This window comes from Periplaneta americana, chromosome 4 (genome assembly GCF_040183065.1).
Source record: "Periplaneta americana isolate PAMFEO1 chromosome 4, P.americana_PAMFEO1_priV1, whole genome shotgun sequence".
NCBI classification, from domain to species: domain Eukaryota; kingdom Metazoa; phylum Arthropoda; class Insecta; order Blattodea; family Blattidae; genus Periplaneta; species Periplaneta americana.
Window position 1 is genome coordinate 147,488,634 of NC_091120.1, and position 21,507 is coordinate 147,510,140.

At 32.8% G+C, this 21,507-nt stretch overlaps 1 protein-coding gene across 3 annotated transcripts in view; it reads left to right on the forward strand.

The window, feature by feature from the left end:
• Positions 1-21,507, forward strand: part of LOC138698293 (cytochrome P450 4C1-like) — a 66,761-nt gene that overhangs the window by 17,094 nt on the left and 28,160 nt on the right. For all 3 annotated transcript variants that reach the window (XM_069824088.1, XM_069824089.1, XM_069824090.1), the window contains 6 exons: positions 3,936-4,121; positions 4,212-4,278; positions 6,985-7,111; positions 12,256-12,328; positions 18,180-18,289; positions 20,121-20,189. In XM_069824088.1, coding sequence (XP_069680189.1) covers positions 3,936-4,121; positions 4,212-4,278; positions 6,985-7,111; positions 12,256-12,328; positions 18,180-18,289; positions 20,121-20,189 — 632 coding nt within the window. The remainder of the gene's footprint in view (positions 1-3,935; positions 4,122-4,211; positions 4,279-6,984; positions 7,112-12,255; positions 12,329-18,179; positions 18,290-20,120; positions 20,190-21,507) is intronic.

The window sequence follows — 21,507 nt, forward strand, 5'->3', positions numbered from 1 at the left end:
GTGTTAAAACATTAATACATCAACAATAGCCAAGAAAGTGTAGTCTATGAGGCAGAAAGTTGAAAATTTGGTATATTATGCATTATTACATAGTTAAGACACACCGTTGGTCAATTATAAAAAGGATATAATTTGTTAAGTATTATTAAACAAAAATTAACGTCGTATGTTCCGCGGACACATCACAGGCTGTCTAGGGTTAAAGAAAAATGAAATGTTTTGAAAATTAACAACTGATTTTGCACCATATTTAATCATCTTATGCTCTTAATTCATGCCTGAACGAATGTTAAAATAATATCTGGCACTAGGTGACGTTACGGTAATGCGTTCTCAAAGAAATATCAAATTATGTCACAATAGATTTCTGCTCACAAGATGCGCATAAAAACTGGTATGTCTATCGTCATATTTTAATAATTTTATAAAGCTACTGTGACGAGTATTTACAGTATAATATATAAATACTATGTTATGCTCCTTCTTATAACCGAAAAATATGGAAATGTGTAGTTATGTTATGAAAATGCAGTTAGCGATTTAGTAAGGAACTGGTTTCAGAACATGAGAGAAGTGATAGTAGGAGGAAGAAGAATACAGTGCATAAGAGTTGCTGATGATCAGGGAACGGATTTATATGGACTAAAAATATATGAAATATGTAAATATATATGTAGTTATTTTTACCAAAATATGGAATTAAATATGGATTTTTACCAAAATATGGAATTAAATATGGACTTAAAATTATAAAAAAATGACTATGTACGTTAAATATTGGTACATTTTAATCAAACTAAACAAAAAATATAATGGACGTACCTTATCTTCCAATGTAGTTTCAACAAAACACAATTTTTATTGTCTGTTACCATAACAATAGGTTACAAACATTTCTTTCAAGTGCTGAAAAGTGAATCTTCTTCTATTGTCTCTGAGGATAGATTTATACTGGCTAAAAGAGCGTTCGACGTCACAAGAAGTAACTGGTACATAATTCAATTTCACAATGTCTGCTGGGGATAAGTCCAAGTTAATCTTCACTGTTGATTCACCACTCATCACAGCAACAACCTTTTGTAGTTCTTCATATCCAGGGTTTTTTGAAAGTACAGTGTCCACCTTAGCTCTTACTGCATCTGCAACTTTACCTCTACCACGATTCAGTTGTTCCACAGTACTATTTATAATTTCAAAACTTTCAGATAGTGAAAGGTGCCTATTTTGGAGACTTTTGAGCGTTTTTATGATGCATGAAAATGTATGCTGAATGTGAGCTAAGTCATTCTTCACACTTATGTCACAGGTAACTGTTTTCGCAGTATCAATTGAGACTGCATCTTCAGAGTCCAATGCAAGGAGAACATTGTTAATAGAGTCTATATGTTCGGCATAATATTCAACTGCTTCTAGCCATGTACCCCATCTAGTTAAAATTGGCTTTGGTGGCAATGGAATTTCAGGGTACATTTCTTTCAACACGTTAACTCTACTGGGAGCTTTGAGAAATACTTTTTTCACTGATGAAATCAACAAATCTACTTTAGGGAAATTGTCTCTGACCACTTCTGCCACACGATGAAATGCATGCGCCACACAAGTAAAATGAGTCAATTTAGGATATACAACAGATAATGCTTGTCCAGCTTTGACCATATAAGGGGCAGCATCGCTAATAAAGAATAACACATTATCGTACATAATACCCTTTGGCCACAGGATACCCATAGCTTCGTTGAACAGTTTAACTATAGTTTTGTTATTGTACTTTTCTAGAACATCACAATGTAAAAGAATTCGTTCAGAATATTGTTCACTTAACAAACCGATAACTACATTACCAACAAGTCTACCTTCTTTGTCGGGAGTCTCATCAATGGAAACCCAAATTGAACTATCTTTAATTTCATCTCTTATCTTCTGTATTGTCTCATCGTAGATGGATGGAGCATACGTCTTCCTAAGTGTTGACTCATCCGGGATTGTATGTTGAGTATATTTTTCAAGGAATTCCCTGAAGACCTTATTCTTTAGTTTGTAGAGAGGAATATCAGCAGAGATGAGAGAACGGCACAGGTCGATGTTAAACTCAGATCTTACATTCGATGTTGTTGGTTGTGTTAAAAACAATTGTCTCTGCTTGGAATTTAGTTGTTTGTTGGCCTGATGTTTACTAGTTGTAATGTGTTGTTGCACCAGGAACTTTTGTGTAGATGATACTGCACACTGACACAAATTACAAAATAATATTTTATTGTCAGTTGATAAACCATCTTCTTTAAATTCTGAAATGTAACTTGTTAGTTTTGATTTTAAATTGACTGAATGACGTACTTTTGGCATATTTACCGTCTTTATAGTATGATTTACAAAACTGAACCTATGTGTACTCTGACTGGCATTTAACTGTTGAGCTGCACAACTGAAGTCTGTTAAAAATTTTAAATTAAATTAATACAGTTTTGTAACTTACTTTCCCATTGTTGATAGGACTGCTAATTTTCAAATAACTCTGATGTTAAAGGGATTACTGAACATGTGTTTAAATCTCTATTGTTGAAATGTATTTTTAAAAGTTAATGGAATTTTGTTTTGTTTTATTGTTAAACCTAATATAATATGGACTGTTTTATATGAAATATGGAAAATATATGGAAATTAACGAAAATATGTACTAAACTCTAAAATATGGAAAAATATGGAAAATAAAAGTAGGATTTTTCAACCCTACACATTGTGAAACTAAAGATAATGCAAAATATAAATTATATTAGCTTTATAAGTAAATATGTATTTACATATAAATCCTTTCCCTGCTGATGATACTATGGCGTTGTTAGCAGAAGTATATGCTACTGGAGCTAAATGACAGCTGTGAGCAGTATAGGATGAAGATAAATGTAAATAGGACGAAGAGCATGGTCATAGGAAGAAAAATAAAGAAGATAAATTTGCGAATTCTAAATGAAGCAGTAGAGCAAATGGACAGCTTCAAATACTTGGGGTGAACTAAAAGCAGTAACATGAGCTGCTGCCAGGAAGTCAAAAGGAGGATAGCAATGGCCAAGGAAGCTTTCAATAGAAAAAGGAGAATCTTCTGCGGATCTCTGGAAAAGAACTAAACAAGAGAGTAGTGAAGTGATTTCTATGAAGTGTGGCAATGTATAGGGCAGAAACATGGACATTACGACGAAGAGAAGAGAAGCGACTAAAAGTATTTGAAATGTGGATATGGAAAAGAATGGAACGTGTGAAGTGGACAGACAGAATAAGAAATGAAGTTGTATTGGAAAGAGTGGATGAAGAAAGAATGATGCTGAAATTGATCAGGAAGAGAAAAAGGATTTATTGGGTCACTGGCTGAGAAGAAACTGCCTACTGAAGGATGCACTGGAAGGAATTGTGAACGGGAGAAGAGTTTGGGGCAGAAGAAGATAGCAGATGATAGACGACATTAAATATATGGATTATATGAAGAGACAAAGAGGAAGGCAGAAAATAGAAAATAATGGTGAAAGCTGGGTTTGCAGTGAAAGACCTGCCCTTGGGCAGAACACTAAATGAATGAAAGAATACTTTTCTATGAGCATTTTGGGCGTTGAATAAAACAGCGTTTGTAATTGGGGTTAGCCATTTTGCTATAAAATTTGCATACATCTTAGAGGTTATATTTAAAAAATTTCTGCGGCGATGGTTATTGGAATTTTCGCCGATAATATATGTTTGGGAATTAGATAATGCAACTGTTGTATTTTAAAATAATTGTGTTACTGATTTACAGTCCAAAAACACTCTAATATAAGGAAGGATAGCAAACAAATTTCAAGTTATAGTTGAAGAAATGGCCTGAACCTTGACGTTATTTGTACGATTATCAATTCATTGTAAATTTGTTCTAATTTTCTCTCCACCTAACAATATTTTCTTTTCAATAGGATCAAAGTGGCATATTCACCGGAAGATTCTTACTCCATCTTTTCATTTCAAGATTCTAGAATCTTTCATTCCAATAATTGTAGAGCAGAGTAAAATTCTGGTAAAGAAATTAGAGAAAGAAGTCGGTTCTGAAGGATTCTGTGTACAACCCTATATCTCTGGATGCTCCCTTGATATCATCTGTGGTAAGTACTGATGAGAAGCATGTAACCTAGCTGTATTCAACAAAGGTACTCAAACTGAGAAGATAACACACCATCAATTTTATGTCCCAGAGTCCGCCATGGGCACAGCTGTGCACGCACAGGAAGGAACATCGGAGTACGTTAATGCTGTGTACGAGTAAGTACAGTTTTATCAGTCGAACTGAACTTCTGAAGACAATTTTCAGTTCTTTGAACTCATGAATTGAGTGGTTAGCTGGAAGAAGGGCCTAACTCAGAAAACATAGGTTTGAGATAATCAACAAAAACTATCTGTGCTCAGCATCTCTTGCTGGAATATGGCACTATTCATTTATATAGTAGAGTAATACGATCTCGTCTGATTACAATGAATTCCATGGTTAATGTTTAATTATTGTACAAGAAAGAAGCATTAAGTTTTTTTTTTAAATTTCGTCCTTCTTCCATAGAGGAGGGTTGAAAATACTGCAATATTGTTAACTTTTCTATATTCTAATATTTCTATAGGAAAGGCTAGGTATGGGCCTAGTTCATATATACCCCAGATAGGTCGGCCTTATAGGCTTTGACGTTATAAACTTTTGTTATGATTACTACTCCGTCATCTAGTTGTTACATAAGGAGTCACGTCATAATTCCCATTTGAATTGCATTAGCGACTGTACTGCCATCTCGTGTTCGTTTGCGGCGGACAGGTGGCGATCCCGGCGGTTGCTCTCTTAAAAGTGCAAACGATTTTAACATAGCGATGATCTATCTGTTACATACAGTGTATGATCTAGGATATAGGTAAGTATATACTACAATAATGAAGATAATTACAATGTATGTTCTACAAAAAAAATATATATAGGCCTATATAATATGTTCCTTTATTAAATTGTTATCACAACATTATAAATAATTAATCCTACTTATTTTACGTCATGATTTTAACTGAAAGTACCTAGAACATAAGCTTACAAACACTATACCACTTTGAGTGATCTAATAACCTAACATAAACAACATCTAGAATCTTGTGGGGCCTATTGGAGTGTTTCCCTCCCATATGTCATTACAGTATCACCTAGTTTCTCTATATTTTGTACAGTTATCACTTGTTTCTTAGATGTTTTAAGCAATGACAGAATAAAGAACTTGCATAAAAATTCTTCTCAGTCAAGATACTTCATACACAAGAACCTTCTCGGTGCTGTGGTTTTACATTTGTTTGACATTGCTTAATGGTCCTCTTCTCCAAATATCCCGTAAGAAATGTATCCTGTTGATTTTTGATTTCAGTTACCCAAAATCCTCAATGAAAAATGGCTTGTTCCTTTGTACACATCTCATATTTCTTCGGGCAGAAATTGGCTTAAATGTTTTGCTGCTAACCTGTCAGAAATATCGTCGTTCCTAAATGACTGACTGGTAACCTGGATCTAACATTTTATAGCACTGCATACGCCTGTATTATTAGTACCTTATATTCATTGACAAACGTAAATAGTAATACTGTATTTCTTTCACCATCTGTCCTGACCTACTTGTGTAAGCTTTGCCGTAATTTCGTCGTCGCTTCTTAGGTTATTCTTTCATAGTTTGTTAAACCTTTTCCGCTTTCTACTTTTCCGTATGTAATTCATTTTTACTGATACTTTCAACATCAGAAAGGTTATATTCGCTTCCATTGTGCGAAACATAGGATAGATCAGAACATTCGTCAGACAATGCGAACGACCTTGCAGCTACCTTCGTCGATCCTCTAACCACAGTAGTGAGATGGGAAGACGGACGCAATTCAATAATATCACCCTATTGCGATCTATTGGGAATAGAGGCATAATATTGTGGTGGTTGGTAGAAACACCGCACAAGAAAGCATAGAGCCATTTTACGGATAAACACGTAATTCGAATTACGCCCTTCTTCCAGCTAACTCCTCTATTATTATAATGTCAATAACCAGTAGTAGAACTAAACAAATTGGATCACAGACGATATTGTTTCTTTGACACTTTTTCCGCAAAATTTAAGCAAACCCTAACAAAGCTTTGATTAAATCGTATCTACTGTGATATATTTTCGAAATCTTGGAGAATAACTGACTTAAACAACTGGCACAAATTAAGTTACATTTACATTTACTTAGTGCATAAAATTATGATCACGTTTATGCTAAAATAGCATATTAAACTATGAATATGTCTGCACTCACATATTAATTTTTATCAGTCGCCATGATAACGTTTGCTTGTCAGTTAAGAATAAGTGCAGTTTATACGTTGTTTGATTTTGTAATGGTTACATATCCAGAGCTAGAACGTGTGCATATTTAAAAACGTATAGGCCTAAATGGGAACAATGGAAAACTTTATATTTCCTGGCCGCCCAGCTCTGTGTAGAAGAACAATACTAAATTTAGTGAGTAGGTTTAATGAAACAGATTCTGTGAATTATGTACCACACGAGATGGGCAACACTTCCAGCAGGTACTGTGATGATGGTGAGTACCAAATGTTATTAATATAACACAGTACAGTATTCAGCTTTGATCCGACTAAGAGTCGTGAGTTCACAGTTGCAAGCAGCGGCAGAGACCCTGGTGACATGCTACTGATTGGCATACAGAAACACCGAAACGTTTGCTGATACTCACTGCATTACACACAAGTGTCATTGAAAGCTATACGTTGGTGGTGATGGTGGAGTTGATGATAATGTTGCTGGTGATTATGATGATGATGATGACTAAGGTGATTGGAATATATTACGTATAATATTCGGGGCCATATTTTTAATATAAAATGTGACAATGATGTAGAGGCAGCGTTAAAGTATGTGAAATAACTCTGAGAAGTTAATAAATTTGTTGTTTCAGTGTAACCATGGCAATTTCGAAACGTGTAATGCTGCCATTATTGCATCCTGACTTCATATTCAATCTCACTCCACTCGGAAGGACACACAACAAGTGTCTGAAAATAATTCACGACTTCGCTAACAAGGTACGTAAAATTATTAAACTATTATGAATATATCACATAGCAACCGAAGAAAATGCCATTACAAAGTAATTTAAGCATTAAATTTCATAGCGTTAATTTTGTCATGAAATTGATTGATTTTTATATCGTGGCATACTATAAACTATGTATAAATTTCAACACCAGAAAACAACGTGTCATGGACGGAAAGAACTCTTTCTTAATGGATTTAAACAATGGGTTCCTCATTTTTTTTATCTCTTCCCATTGTGGTGCATATATTTAGCCTGAAAATATTCGTCGTTTCTTTGCCTATAACACAGTGCAAGAACTCTAAAAACAAAATTCAATTAAATGTGTTTTGTTATTACCAAAGATAGGAATTTACCCACAGAGAGTACAAGGTTAGATATGCATAGAGTGTTCGTTTTGCGCACGAGAAACATATCCCCACTCAAATGCTGCGATACAAAACATATATCAATTGTAACCTGGCCATTCCTCAGGCTTCACGTCATTTATGACGTAACGATAGTCTAAGCACAACTAACCTAATATCCTCATGTTGTGATATAAATTCCTACCTTTAGTTATTACATAATATGTGAAAGCTTAGTTAAAACAGAAGCTGCGTTTAGCAGTAAATCATTTATCAAATATAAATCGATATTGAATGTGAAGTTAACAATTTGTGAGAATTTATATTGAGCAGCTTTGTTAAGTTTGAGAATTCATGAAGTTCGGTATCATTCAAATTTGAAACATGTAAGGAATGTAAGGTACGTAGGCTCTAATTCCATTATCCTTCTAAATATTTAAGCGAAAGCCTTAACCGTCAGAAGTAAGATATTGAACAATATGTAAAAGAGATTTTGATTGGATCCTATAAATAGCTAGTGAAAAAATAAGAAAAGATTTAATAGAAAGTAACAATGTTTTGAAGTTAGAAATTACTGTACATTCTTCAAGACAGTGTATCGGAATCATATTAGAAATTATCCAATTAAATTTTATTATTAAAAATTGCTAAATTACACGTCACTGAACTTTCTTCTAATGATCCTGGTACTTCAACTGAAGAAGATGATAAACCAACATTCAACATTGTAAACTCATTTGTATTTTTTCAACCATTTACACAATCAATCGAAAAATAACCTACCGGTAACCTAATTTCTTCAGAATAATTCTGAATAACTTTTTTCTTTATTATAACGAAATTCGTATATGAAATTAGGACGTTATTTGAAGCTGGTCACAATATGAAGGTATTAACAACATTTGTACTACAATTTTCGTAACTTCAAAGTTAGTAACTTTGAATTTGCTTGCACTGTAAAGTCAAGATTTATAAATTTTGGAAAATCTTTCTGCAGGATATCTTCCTGTGCATGCCTGTTATTATTCTTAGAGTTTCCTTTTGTTCAAGAAAAATGTGTTTAGCTTGAAGTAAGTTATCCCAGAATAGTAATAAATATTTAATTACTGATTGGAAGTATGCAATATATGCATTTTAAGAATGAATATATCGCCAATAGAAAATAAGCAACAAGCATCTCAGTGCTTAACAGGCAGAGCTAAATTTAGGAGTAAGATAATGTATGTGTGTTTCCAGTTCATAAACTGATTACTCAATTACTGACCAGAAATTTTCATCTTAAAGATTCCTTGAGGTCAACTCCATTTAATCTCAAATAAAAGAAAAGCGAAGCTTTATTATTTATGTAGTAATTATAGTGAAGTGAAGATGAAGTGATCATACTGTATGCTTAAGAAAATCACATTTAAACTATTTTTGACGCTGAATCATTAATATAATGTAGAAACAATAATGAACTTAACATTTAACCCCAGGGGACTCCATGTTCAATATTTATCAATTCTGAGTAACCATACAGGGTGATTCACGAAGATTGTGTAATACTCTAGGATTTGATTTCCGGTATTATTCTGATGAAAACAGTTCATATAAACATATGTCATATTTCTTAAATTTAGTAAGTTACGCCCTCCTGAATGTTAAACATAAACATAGATATTACGAAGGTTTAATCATTTAAATTACTTACACCAATGGCACTTGGCGTATTATAAATTCATTAAATCGCTCATTTGCGATAAGAGAGGCACAACTTATAATTTTTCATTTTTGAGATTCTTACAAAAATGAACTCCGGAAGTAGTATATTTTTATCGTGAACAGCGACAAATACATGATTACATTATTTTTCCCCCAGATGGCAGATGTGTCTTTATTAAATTGTTTTAATCTAACAAAATCATTACGACAACAAATACTTAATTTTAGTTGTTACGAAGCATTCAAATTGAAACGTTTAAATCTTTTCATGAAGAGTGACAGAATTTGTGTTGCGTCTTTTCATTGAATAATTTTTTTTCAGCGGCAAGGAATTATTCTGCGTTGTGTCATTATTTTAGATAAGTAACAAATACTTATTTAACTTGCCTTATCATCAATAAGCTTACATTTAATATTGTGACGGTATTTATGATTAAAACTATTTTAATTCAATAATTATTTAATGTTATGTCTGTCTATTAGAAAAGTGTAATAACGTTTTACCTTTATTTTTAATGGGGTTTGTAATTTTTGTACACGGAAATGAGTCATTCACGTTCCTATCTAATTCTAAAGCTGCCAAAACAAACATTTTTAGAAAATGATGTCTGGCAGCCGGTTACTCAAACACAACTCGAAGGTTTGTTCAATAATATACCGCAGATTTTATCAAGATGAATAGTATTAATTAATGCCTTGATTAAAAATTTAAAAGAAATAATAGTGTCCCTGTAAATGAAATAAGTTTAAGATATGTAACACGAATAATGATCTGCCCTGTTATTTACAGAAAGTAAGCAGGCTAGTGTAAATGATGCTGATGCAGATTCTAAATAGAATGTTCTTAATTTAACAATTTTGACTTGAAAACAACTGATGTCACCTGTTTCATTTGGCATATGAGAGAAGCAGAAAGAGGTGTCAATGAAATAGGTATCTGTGTAGTTAACTTCTTGAAGAAAAATAAAAAATATCGGCTGAAGACATAAACATAATATTCTATACTGATAATTGCTGAGGACTTCTGTTCTAAGGTTCATGATCCATCTGTACATGTTCACAGTATCCAAATTCCCAAATCTGAAATCCATTATCCATAAATTCTTGATAACTGGACACACTCAGGACGAAGATGATTGTGCCCTCTCAATATCGAGAGCGAAGTAAAACGCTTGTCCAAAAGTGGTCAGATTTACACTCCACATCATTTTGTCTCTATTGTTAAAGCTGCAAAGAAAACAGGATGGACCTACAAAACTAAAGAAATATCCCATAAGGACTTTTTCAATATCAAGAATCTAGGAACAAATTACAAGAACGCAAATTACTTCAGGAACACAAGGAAAATCAACGAAGTAAAGGTTTTGACAGTGCATCAAAGTCATCCATTATCATTTTTCTACAAAACATTCTATTTCGACGAAGAATTTCAAGAAGTACAGCTAAAAAAATGTTCTTTAAGAAGTAAAACCAAAACCGAGATTCCAGAATTGCCACAAGTTTATAATGAAAAAAAAATAGGTATAAGTGAGAGGAAAAAGGCAGATTTACTAGATCTGATTAAACCGAATCACATTCCAAGCTTCTATAAAGAATTCTTTGAATCTCTGAAAGTGTAGAGACGTGTTGTGAACTGTATTGAAAGTGTTGTGCTGTAGTTTATGTTTACTGGGCAATTTATTTCTAAAATAATTTTGTGTAAAGAATTTCAGATTTTGTATAATGCTTTCTCAATCTAGATTGTTGCTATTATATTATTTTTTCTAACATAATTCATAGTCGTGTATTTAAAAAGAGTCTTTAAATTATACGGTTAATTATAAAGTATAATTTTCATAAAAAGTTATTACATTCGTTTGTCAATACAATAACATCTTTTTTAAAATTTAAATTTATTAATGAATATCACAGAGTATCCTTATAATATTATTGTGTAATGACATGCCAATAAATTAATCCATTGCATTACTTTATCGAACAATTACTTTTCTACAAACACAATAATTGTGCAGTTATTGTACGTCAGGTAAATATTCTCACTGTCATAACTAAAAACGGACACATATTTATTTAAAAAAAGAACGACACAACTTAAACAAATTGTTGAAATTATTGAAATTAAATAATGATTATGGTACTATACGCTACAACACTAGAAATATAATACATGTGCAAAATTGCATTCCGTTTGGAAAAATCATGTGCCTACAATTTGATTTTTAAGAATACGAAAATTTTAAAATGCTTCTCCTGCAAAATTAACACTTTTTGTGTTGTGTCACTCTTATCACAAATGAGCGAAATAACATTCACGTTATTACTCACGTGAAAAATCTGTATTAAAGCCGGTTTTCAAAGACCCCACATTCTGCAGTAATACACGTAGACGGCCGAGTGTGAACTGCGCGCGCTGAATTCACTAACTTTCGTTGTTCGGATGCTAGGTAGATACGTTGAACCGGTGTTCAGTTATCTCTAACCCTGACCCTGATGTCACGAGATTTTGTGTCGCTGCTATCAGCTATACTGTATCATATACAGTTCTAGACGTCCAGAGTGAGAGACAGAGAGACAGAGAGAGAGAGAGAGAGAGAGAGAGAGAGAGAGAGAGAGAGAGAGAGAGAGAGAGAGAGAGAGAGAGAGAGGGTGAGAGAGTTTCGGAAGAAAGAAATGTGATTTTATCCGAAACTATTCAAAATCGGACATATGTATATATTAAATTTTTTTCATAAGAATAATGTCAGAAATCACATCCTAAAGGATTGCACAATCTTCGCGAATCATCCTGTATAATTATTTTATTTATTTATTTATTTATTTATTTATTTATTTATTTATTTATACTTAGTTTTATTTTTAATGATTAATATGTAAACCGATCAATGATGTCATTTTAATACCATAACACTGTTATTTTGTGCATGAATATTTCGTGTTCTACGCAGTCAAATGCTTTACGCATATCACAAAATATTTCTGCAACATATTATTTCGAATATAAGGACTCAGTACCTACTTCATTCACCACATTTAAGTTGCTGAAATCTCTGTAGACTTTTTTTAAAGCTATCTTTCTTCCTTCTAGGTTATTCAAGAAAGAAAACTTCTGCGTCAGAAGTCTAGAAACTTAGTTGAAGCCAAGGAAGAGAATGACGTGGGTAAGAGCAGTCCACAAAACTTTTAATGATAACTAATGTCAATTTTTCTAGCAATTTAATACCTTTTCGAGTTCAGTTACCTACTGATAAAATTATATTATTCTAAAATTTCAACAATATACAAGATTGCTAGAGGGTTTATCATTTACTTCAAAAAGGAATGCCGTACCGGTATATTATAACCAGAGTTAGGACGTTGGTTCAAAAACTGTTAAGTTGTGTGAGCTTGGACTATATCTGTACCAAATGAAACATAGTAGCGCAGCTCTCAATGTAAATGAACCAGAACGACAAATATATACAGCCGGGTTGTAACCAAACTTCTGCCCGAATCGGTCCATGGCCTTAGAACAAGAAAACAATAAACCAATAATATAGCCTATATATACTAATCTATATATATATATATATATATATATATATATATATATATACAGAATTTGAACTGGTAATGGAAATTACGGGAAAACGGCTGAACGGATTTTAATTAATGACCCCTCATTTTGAAGCTTGGAACCCATAGTCTTTCAGAAAAATAGCTTTTTCAGTGAAATATCCATTTTCCTACATCATTTTCCTATTTTACAAAATCCATCTGTTGTCAGTTTTGAGAACTAATAGCTTTGAAGATAAAAGACAGATACTAAAATAAAAATGACTCCAGAATTTCCAACAGATTATCTGACATAATGCCAATAGGTCGATCTTCATTTGCCTCTATATTGGTTACTGAAAACTCCAAAACTTATTACGAAGGTTATAATATTATCATGAATAAAATTTACAGATCTGATTCTCTGTTGTGTAATATTCTTAGTACAGCTATGTAATGTCTATAGGTTATTAAAAACTACAAAATTCAAGAAGGTTTATTCAAATTATTTCCATTAAAAATTAAATATTACAGGTAACTGTATGGTGTATTGTCACTCATACACATTGATAGTATTATTGATGATAAGAAAATGAAATCTTTTTGGGTTATGTAAGTAAACGTAGAGAATAACATACATTAGATCTTCATTTCTATAATTTTCTGATAGTGAGTAACGGCTATACATATATATGTTACTAAAAGCTACAAATCTTACGTATGACAAATATTGTCATTAAAAATGAAATACTTTTATAGTAAGTTATAAATCAAGTGTTGTGAGTCTTTTCAGATGGTAATGGCGGTGCAGTGTAGATACGTATGTGTGATTCACTAATTATCCTATTTAGAGGCATTATTCATTAGTTGAGTCATGCTTCCTATTCTGCGTCTTTAAACTATATGAAATTTATATTCCTTTGGTTTAATCGATCAGATTCGTAAACGCTACCAAGTACATCATTTTACTGTACGAAAAAAGCAGGACATTTCATTTCTTGCCGACATGACGAGTTAATTTCCCACAACCAGCAAGGGATAAAATATTGAAACAGCTAATGATTTTCGATTAATGATTTTATTTACGATTTATATTATACGACTCCACGACTCTGCTACAGCATCCGCCTCATTTTCAGCATCTCAACAATGGATTCCCCACAACAGCCTGTATTGTTGCAAATACGTGGGAAAATACATACAAAACTTACATCTCTGATCTTCAGCGAGTACTCATTACGAGTTTATGGCCAATAAATACGTCATTGATTGAATATTGTTATGCTAACGTTTTAACGCGGCCAAAATGATGTCCAGCATTTACTGGTATCTAATATACTCCAAAATGTCATATTCTTGCCAACAATCTACAATGACCTGAAACAGCTACTACTTTACTCCTACATGAAAAAACCGCTGATTATCTTGATATTGATAGGCCTACTTGCGTTTCCGCATTGAACCTCAAAGAAATGAAGATGGATATGTCCAAGAAAAGCATTTGGAATAAAATCCATTCTGAGGGAAGTTTTTTAAAAACAGATACATTTGACAAGGTTAAATTTAATTGAGTTATTACGGTGCTTTCAATGTTACATATTTCGCGGAGTATGTTTCATTATTATGAAAGCAAACAACTTTCAAAATATCTGGTATTCTGCCTAGAAAATAAATCTGAAAAATCTTTATTTAAACTTCTAATGAACTTGGTCTGCAGCGTTTGCTGCACAAGCCACTAGTATATAATATAATTTGTCATTATAAACTTCATAAGTCCCCATCAATAATAATTTAGCCATTCATATAAAATTATATACAAAGTATAAAATTTTGATTCTAGCCTCATTATAACAAATAACAATGAATATTTCCATTTTATCAAAAGAAAATCTCCTTTTGTTTTCAGAAAAAGAAAACTATATTTGTACTCTGAAAATATTCGTTCTGTGTCACAAGACGTTACTGGAGCAAATCTGAAATAATATGATAATTATAGTATATCTTACTATCATCAGGTGAACAACAACTTAGTGAATCTAATAGTGTATCTTTTGTGTGGCAAATAATATTAAACCCATAATTGTTTTTAACAACATTTTTCGTTTCATAAAGTGATTATGATGTTGAATGAACTTGGATTGTAACGCAACCGAATGCATAGTAGCACAGCAGCACGAGTCGTCAACAGACCAGGAAAACAGACAAGTGTTTACGGCTGGATAAATGGGTAAACTTGTGTTTCAACCAACATTTAACGAAAAATAATCCAGGAAAAAATAAACATATTTTACACTTCTGTTTGCATAATTATTTAATAACAGATGAGTTTACTTTTTTGGAATCATGCATAACATTAACATTTCGTAAATAATACAATAATAACAGAATAGCCGACTTTGTTCAAAATCTTAAATATTAATATAAATTAACAATATTCTTCAAACTATTCACGCCTGTACACAGCTCTACAGAATGATACAGTGCGTTCGCTTACCCCTGCGGCCGGATGATGAACAGCAAGCACGCGGATCAGCAGTAATATAGCCTACCAACGTGCTGCCACCCGTGCTTAAGAATCACTCAACAGCTGTCCATCATTTTGCAGTCAGCTGACCTAATTGCATTCTGTTTTAAACAATCAATTTGCTTTACTGAAGCACTTAAAAAAAGACACGTCGCTAACTAATGCTCCGCGCTTGCTGGCCGGCCGCAGGGGGAAGGGAACGCACTGTACTATGAGATGTTTATGTGAACTGCGTATCGCCTGTAGCGAGTGGGAGTAGGGCGAGGCTCGGGTGACGTCTATATTCCTTACTGCACTCAAATGAAATATATTATTGTTTTGGTACAATTACGTATAACTATACCCAGAAATTTAGGCTTTCGAAATGCTTAAAATAGGCAAACAATAAGGCATTATAAACAATTTAAAATAGAGAAAAAAAAAGCAACACAGAAAATCAATAGTATTAGACTTAGCCTACATTTAATTGTTAGAAAACTATAATAAATCAGCATATTTATGTTAACATTATGGTGGATTATACGTTTTAATTGTAATTTTAAAGTTCTAAACAAAATTTTAGCTGCACTTGGCAGCAAACTAGAATCTTATGCCTGGCTTACTGCTAATACATTACAACCAATATTTATTTTATGTTTTATTTTTAAGTCACCTACGGTCATGTTCTGACTTCTGTCAGGTAACACAGTTTTCATTTGAGAAAATTATCTATCAAAATCTACATAGATTATTTGGGATAATCAAACAGAACAACATGGAAGGATATACTTCAATTACAATAGAATTGTTCCTCCTTAGAATTTTTGAAATGTTTAAGTCTGTCCAAATGAGATTCTTGTAAAAACACTCTCTTACACTTTTCCCTTACTCATAGCATACTCTTTATTGGTTGTAATGCTTCACCAGCAATTTTAATATTGATTTTGATAGAGGTTGTCCTCTGTCTTCGAGCCGTGTGATTAATTTTGGCAGAAAACTGAACTCCGCTGCAACACCGAAGATTTGAGATGTTTCTTAGCTGTGTGATGTATGATGCCTTTTAGTTATAGTCGTCAAATGTGAATCGTAGTAAACTGCTGCCGGAATCCATTTTTCCCATCTCGTTACGATAGGATTAGGAGGAAAAAGTAGGTACATCTGGAGTAACGTCTTTTAATGTCTGAATTCGTGTCGGGGCTTTCAGAAGGTTTGTCGACATCCGGAAACATACCCTACCTCTTCCAACAAAATATTCAACTTAATTTTACCTTACCTACGCATTATCACAAATTATTATTCGTACAAAAATGGAAGTCATTAATAACTGTGGGGCGTATAAAGACTAAAGTATATTATTTAACGCACTATAATTCCAAAGCATTTAACTGTGGTATTGATTTCTAAAGTAAATCAATTGTAAATGAATACCAAATATTTTGTAATATTACCATTGCTATTCATTACAATTTCAGACAACTCATTTGCGCTAAATTTACAAGTAAATAATTTCAATTATCAAATGAGGCTATTGGATGCTAAACTCGCCTTGTCCGTGTTGAATGATTTTCCACAATTCGCAAAAAAAAAAAAAAAAAAACTCCTGAAACTCAAATTATTTTTTTACTGAAACAGGAAAGAAACGTTGTTAGATTACATAGTACGACAGTATTATAGTATTGTACCCTCCTTTCGTGGAAAATCAAAACCCAAAAATATGTGCAGAAACTGAACTTTATTTTTGCAAAGGCAGTTCTGCTGATTAATGATGCGGGTAGGGCAAGTTTTCAAGAATATGAACTAATTATATGATATGAAAACACATTTTTTTAAAATAAAGTTATTGTTATTTGACAATAATTTTTGAATCTACTGCTGAAACATTGGCCTACAAATTCATTGCAGGGAACATTTCAAATTTTTATTGGAGTAAAAGATATGAAAAATGCAAAATTAAGAAAAAGAAAAGAAAAACGAAAAACTTGTCTTCAATTCTGAGCTCGCTTTTCTCATAATTTTTTTGTGATGTTGGCATAATCCTTAATTCTTTTCTTCAGGAGAAACTTTTGTAGTGTCGCTATTAATTATATATTTGTAAAATATGTGGTCCCATATTGCTGCCAGTTGTCACCAAAAGTTTTCTTTTTTCAGTTACACATTCACATCTCTAACTTTGCTTCATTCACTGCAATATCAGTGCTAAGATCCTCTGCAATGAACAGTTTTATTTTCTCTCCACGTTCGAAAATATTTTTATAGGGATATAAATCTGAACGATGGTGTAGCTCTCCATGTACAAGCTTTGTACCAGACGTTGCTATTTGAAGGATTACACGTTTCGCAGGATTCAATTGGAAATAACAATGCTAATTTGATTAATGATCGAAATTTTTATACATTTGGAAGTAATCCTCGGTCTTGATTATTGTGTCTTCTTTGAAACTCCCAATGAGATTTGCAATCGCTTGTCGTTCGTCATTATTCCTGTATGATACACTGTTTAATTCACATCTGGTAGCAAGTTTAATTGACATCTGGTAGCAAGATCTCCAATTTTAGCCAGAGAAGGATTGAACCCTTTATTGTTATTATTATTATTATTATTATTATTATTATTATTATTACAGTATTATTATTATTATTATTATTATTGTTGTTATTATTTGTATAAAATATTGACGATGTAAAACGATACATTATCGTTCCTTTTCGTCTCTGAATTGAATATTCTGGCACTACTCAAAGTGGCTTCAGCCGCCACTGATAAATGATAGAGAGGTATCTCTTCCATTAGTTAGCACGTTCCTTTGGAACTGTATTTTGTTCCTGGTGTTAATATGTTCACAGATTTGATCTTAATTCTGTTCTTTTTTTAAACCATGTAAACATGTTGACGATTGCATAATATTTTTCTTGAAGTTAACAATTCAATTTCTCATCTGTCACCAATAATACAAGAAGTATACATTTTCCTCCAGGTGAAAAGAAGAGGTTGGCCTTCTTGGACATGATGCTAGATGCTTCTGATGGTGGCTCAAATTTAACTGATGAGGAGATACGAGAAGAAGTTGATACTTTCATGTTCGAGGTAAACTACCAGTACAGTATATGTTCTTGAAATACGTTGTTCTACTTTACTTCATAGTTGTAATCGAAACGCAAAATAAATTATCCGATTATGAATGAAAATTCTGATATATAATATTACGTTAAGATTCGGGTTCTATACAATTATTATATATATTTACATACTGTATCTAAAGAAAATAGTTTTTTGCAATAATTTTTATTTTTAAAACTTCTTTGAGCTGTCGTTAGAGGCAAAGCATCTCATACAAAATACAATAAAATTACAGAGATAAGAACAGTGGAATAAAAGGAAGAAGATTTTAAAATAATTGATTAATAAAAAGAATTTTTTAACAAAGTTTGATATAATAATTTTTAGAATGTGTAACATATTTGTTAAGCGAAATATATAAGAATGACATTAAAAGGAATTATTATAAATGATTTGGAGCATTTCATGAAGAGCCTTTTAATGAAATAAGTTAGAGCAAGGTCTAAAAGTAAGCATTTGCGCAAACATGTTCCCTTTAAAAAATTAACAACAATTTTTGGGACTTATCCTGTAGCACCAATCATAAGACCCACTACCTGCACAGGTCTGCAGAGAGCAAGTGGAGAGCTTCAAATGGTTGGGGTGTACTATAAACAGTAACATGAGCTGCTGCCAGGAAGTCAAAACGAGGATAGCAATGGCCAAGGAAGCTTTTAATTGAAAAAGAAGCATTTCCTGCGGACCTCTCGAAAAAGAACTAAGGAAGAGACTAGCGAATTGCTTTGTATGGACTGTGGCACTGTATGGGGCATAAACATGGAAATTACGATGAAGTGAAGAGAAACGAATAGAAGCATTTGAAATGTGGACATGGAGAAGAATGGAACGTGTGAAGTGGACAGAGAGAATAAGAAATGAAGCTGTGTTGGAAAGAGTGGGTGAAGAAAGAATGATGCTGAAACTGATCAGGAAGAGGAAAAGGAATTGTTGGGTCACTGCCTTCTGAAGGTTGCACTGGAAGGAATGGTGAACGAGAGATGAGTTCGGGGTAGAAGAATATATCAGATGATAGACATTAAGATTTATGGATCATATGAGGAAACGAAGAGGAAGGCAGAAAATATGAAAGACTGGAAAAAGCTGGGTTTGAAGTGAAATACCTGCCCTTGGGCATAACACTGAATGAATGAATGACTGAATTAATATAAGAATTGGAAAGCATATTTGTAAGGAATGTTAGAGGTGAGTTCTTCAAAGAATTAAATTACTACCCGAATGAAGAAGAGAGATATAACGCCCACGAAATAAATAGATAAAATTATTATTATTATTATTATTATTATTATTATTGTGGTTGTTTAGTCAACTCTGCGAAAACAGGTTTGAACCTCATAAATAACACCAATAGGCATCACTTATGAGGCAACTAGACCAGGAGATAATGGGGTAGGGTGACCAGTTCCTTTCCACCTGCAATGCTTATATCGCCGATTATCTACATATTACACTAACCAGGCTTCAGATGCATACAAACAATTGTTCTTCCTCAGATATATATCGTCAAGCGAGATGTACTGCCTGATAATAGATATAACATATCAGCCAGAAATTCAATCAGAGGTAAAAATAATAATATTAAACACTATTTGAAAAATAAAACACAAAAATGCGAAGCCCGAAATTAGAGCAGAAGAAAACCTTCATTTTATTCAACCACGAATGGAAATGATTATGATTGTGTTGATTATGAACATGATGAAAATATTCTTACATGCATATAACCATGCAGAGAAAATGAACGTAGAAGAACCTTTTAGAAAGAAAAAGTGTTTTATTCTAATTTATTCTTTTGTTTCAGGGTCACGATACAACAGCAACGTCAGTATGCTGGACGCTTTTTATCTTGGGTCATCATATGGATGTGCAGGTAATCATGAAACAATTGGGTTATACATGTGTGTTAGATTTCATAATGTTTCAGCAAACAGTAAGATTATATTGACACTCGTTCTCCTTGTCGCCATGGTTTCTCATGAGATGAAAATTAAGTTACTTCAAAGCAGCCAATGACTACAATGAAAAAGCAAAAACTGCTCAAAACATTGAATAAATTACACTGGTCAACAAAATTAAGCACAATTTTTTGTTAAAAGATAAAGAATGGGTGATTCTTGTAGCAATTTTCGTGCTGATTTCAGATCTGTTGTGATTTTCTATTACCCAGGGTCTTTGAGTAAATATGTGAAGTGTGCTTCGAAGTTTTGTAGTATTGATACCTTGTAACATTTTACCTAACATCATATTTATTCACATAAAATATGCGTGAAACGGATTTTAAGCTATATTCGCTTAAAAACATCTCCTTTGAGTGGCCACCAGTAGGCTGACAGAATATTTGGGCTCCATTTTTCCTGATAGCTCCTTTCCATTTCAGAAAAATCCTGGTGAAAACGCTCCCCATCTTCGTCGCTCACTACCCGAAGGTTTTGAGGAATGAAAAACTAATCCAAGAAGTTATTTTGCGAGATACATGATACCCCATCACGTTATAGTTCCGAATCAGCTCGCTGACATGTTCTCCATAATCTTCCGATCTGTGGTTCAACAGTCTGTTGAGTGATCGTGAGGAACTAGAAAAGGCATATAATGGGATCCTTTCAGTCAATCAGGTAGGCTAATGAGTTATATAAAGCACAGCAGATTTCAGGGGCCCAGTTCCTGTCCTCATCTATTTTGCAATCAAAAGAACACTCGCAAGCTCTTGTAACTAGTGTAGTAAAATCTACCTGTGTGCGTTCAAAGTTAATTAACCACAAACGTAATAAAAATTGTTTGTGATTTACACAGCATTTCGAGGTATGTTTCAAATTATAAGATACTTTTACCACACTTAAAATTAGGACAAAGAAAACATGGGTTATGAAACTTATTTCATGGTTGTAAGTTCCAACTCAACTGAGAATTAATACTAACTCTCGCAGTCTTATAGGGAATAAAATTGATTTTTATTATGTCTGACTTCACAGGCAACAGTGATCTAAAGTTATAGGTCAATTGTAAAAGCAATAAAATGAAATATCTGAAATCTTTTCTTTCAATTAGCATTTTAAGAACAGTATATAGCAATAAAAATAAATCATTTTTTTCCAAAATTACAACAAAATTGTTGGTGGTAGAAAAATTCTGACTTCATTTTTGCAATCAGCAGATTACATTACATAAGAAACAGCAGAAATTGTACATTT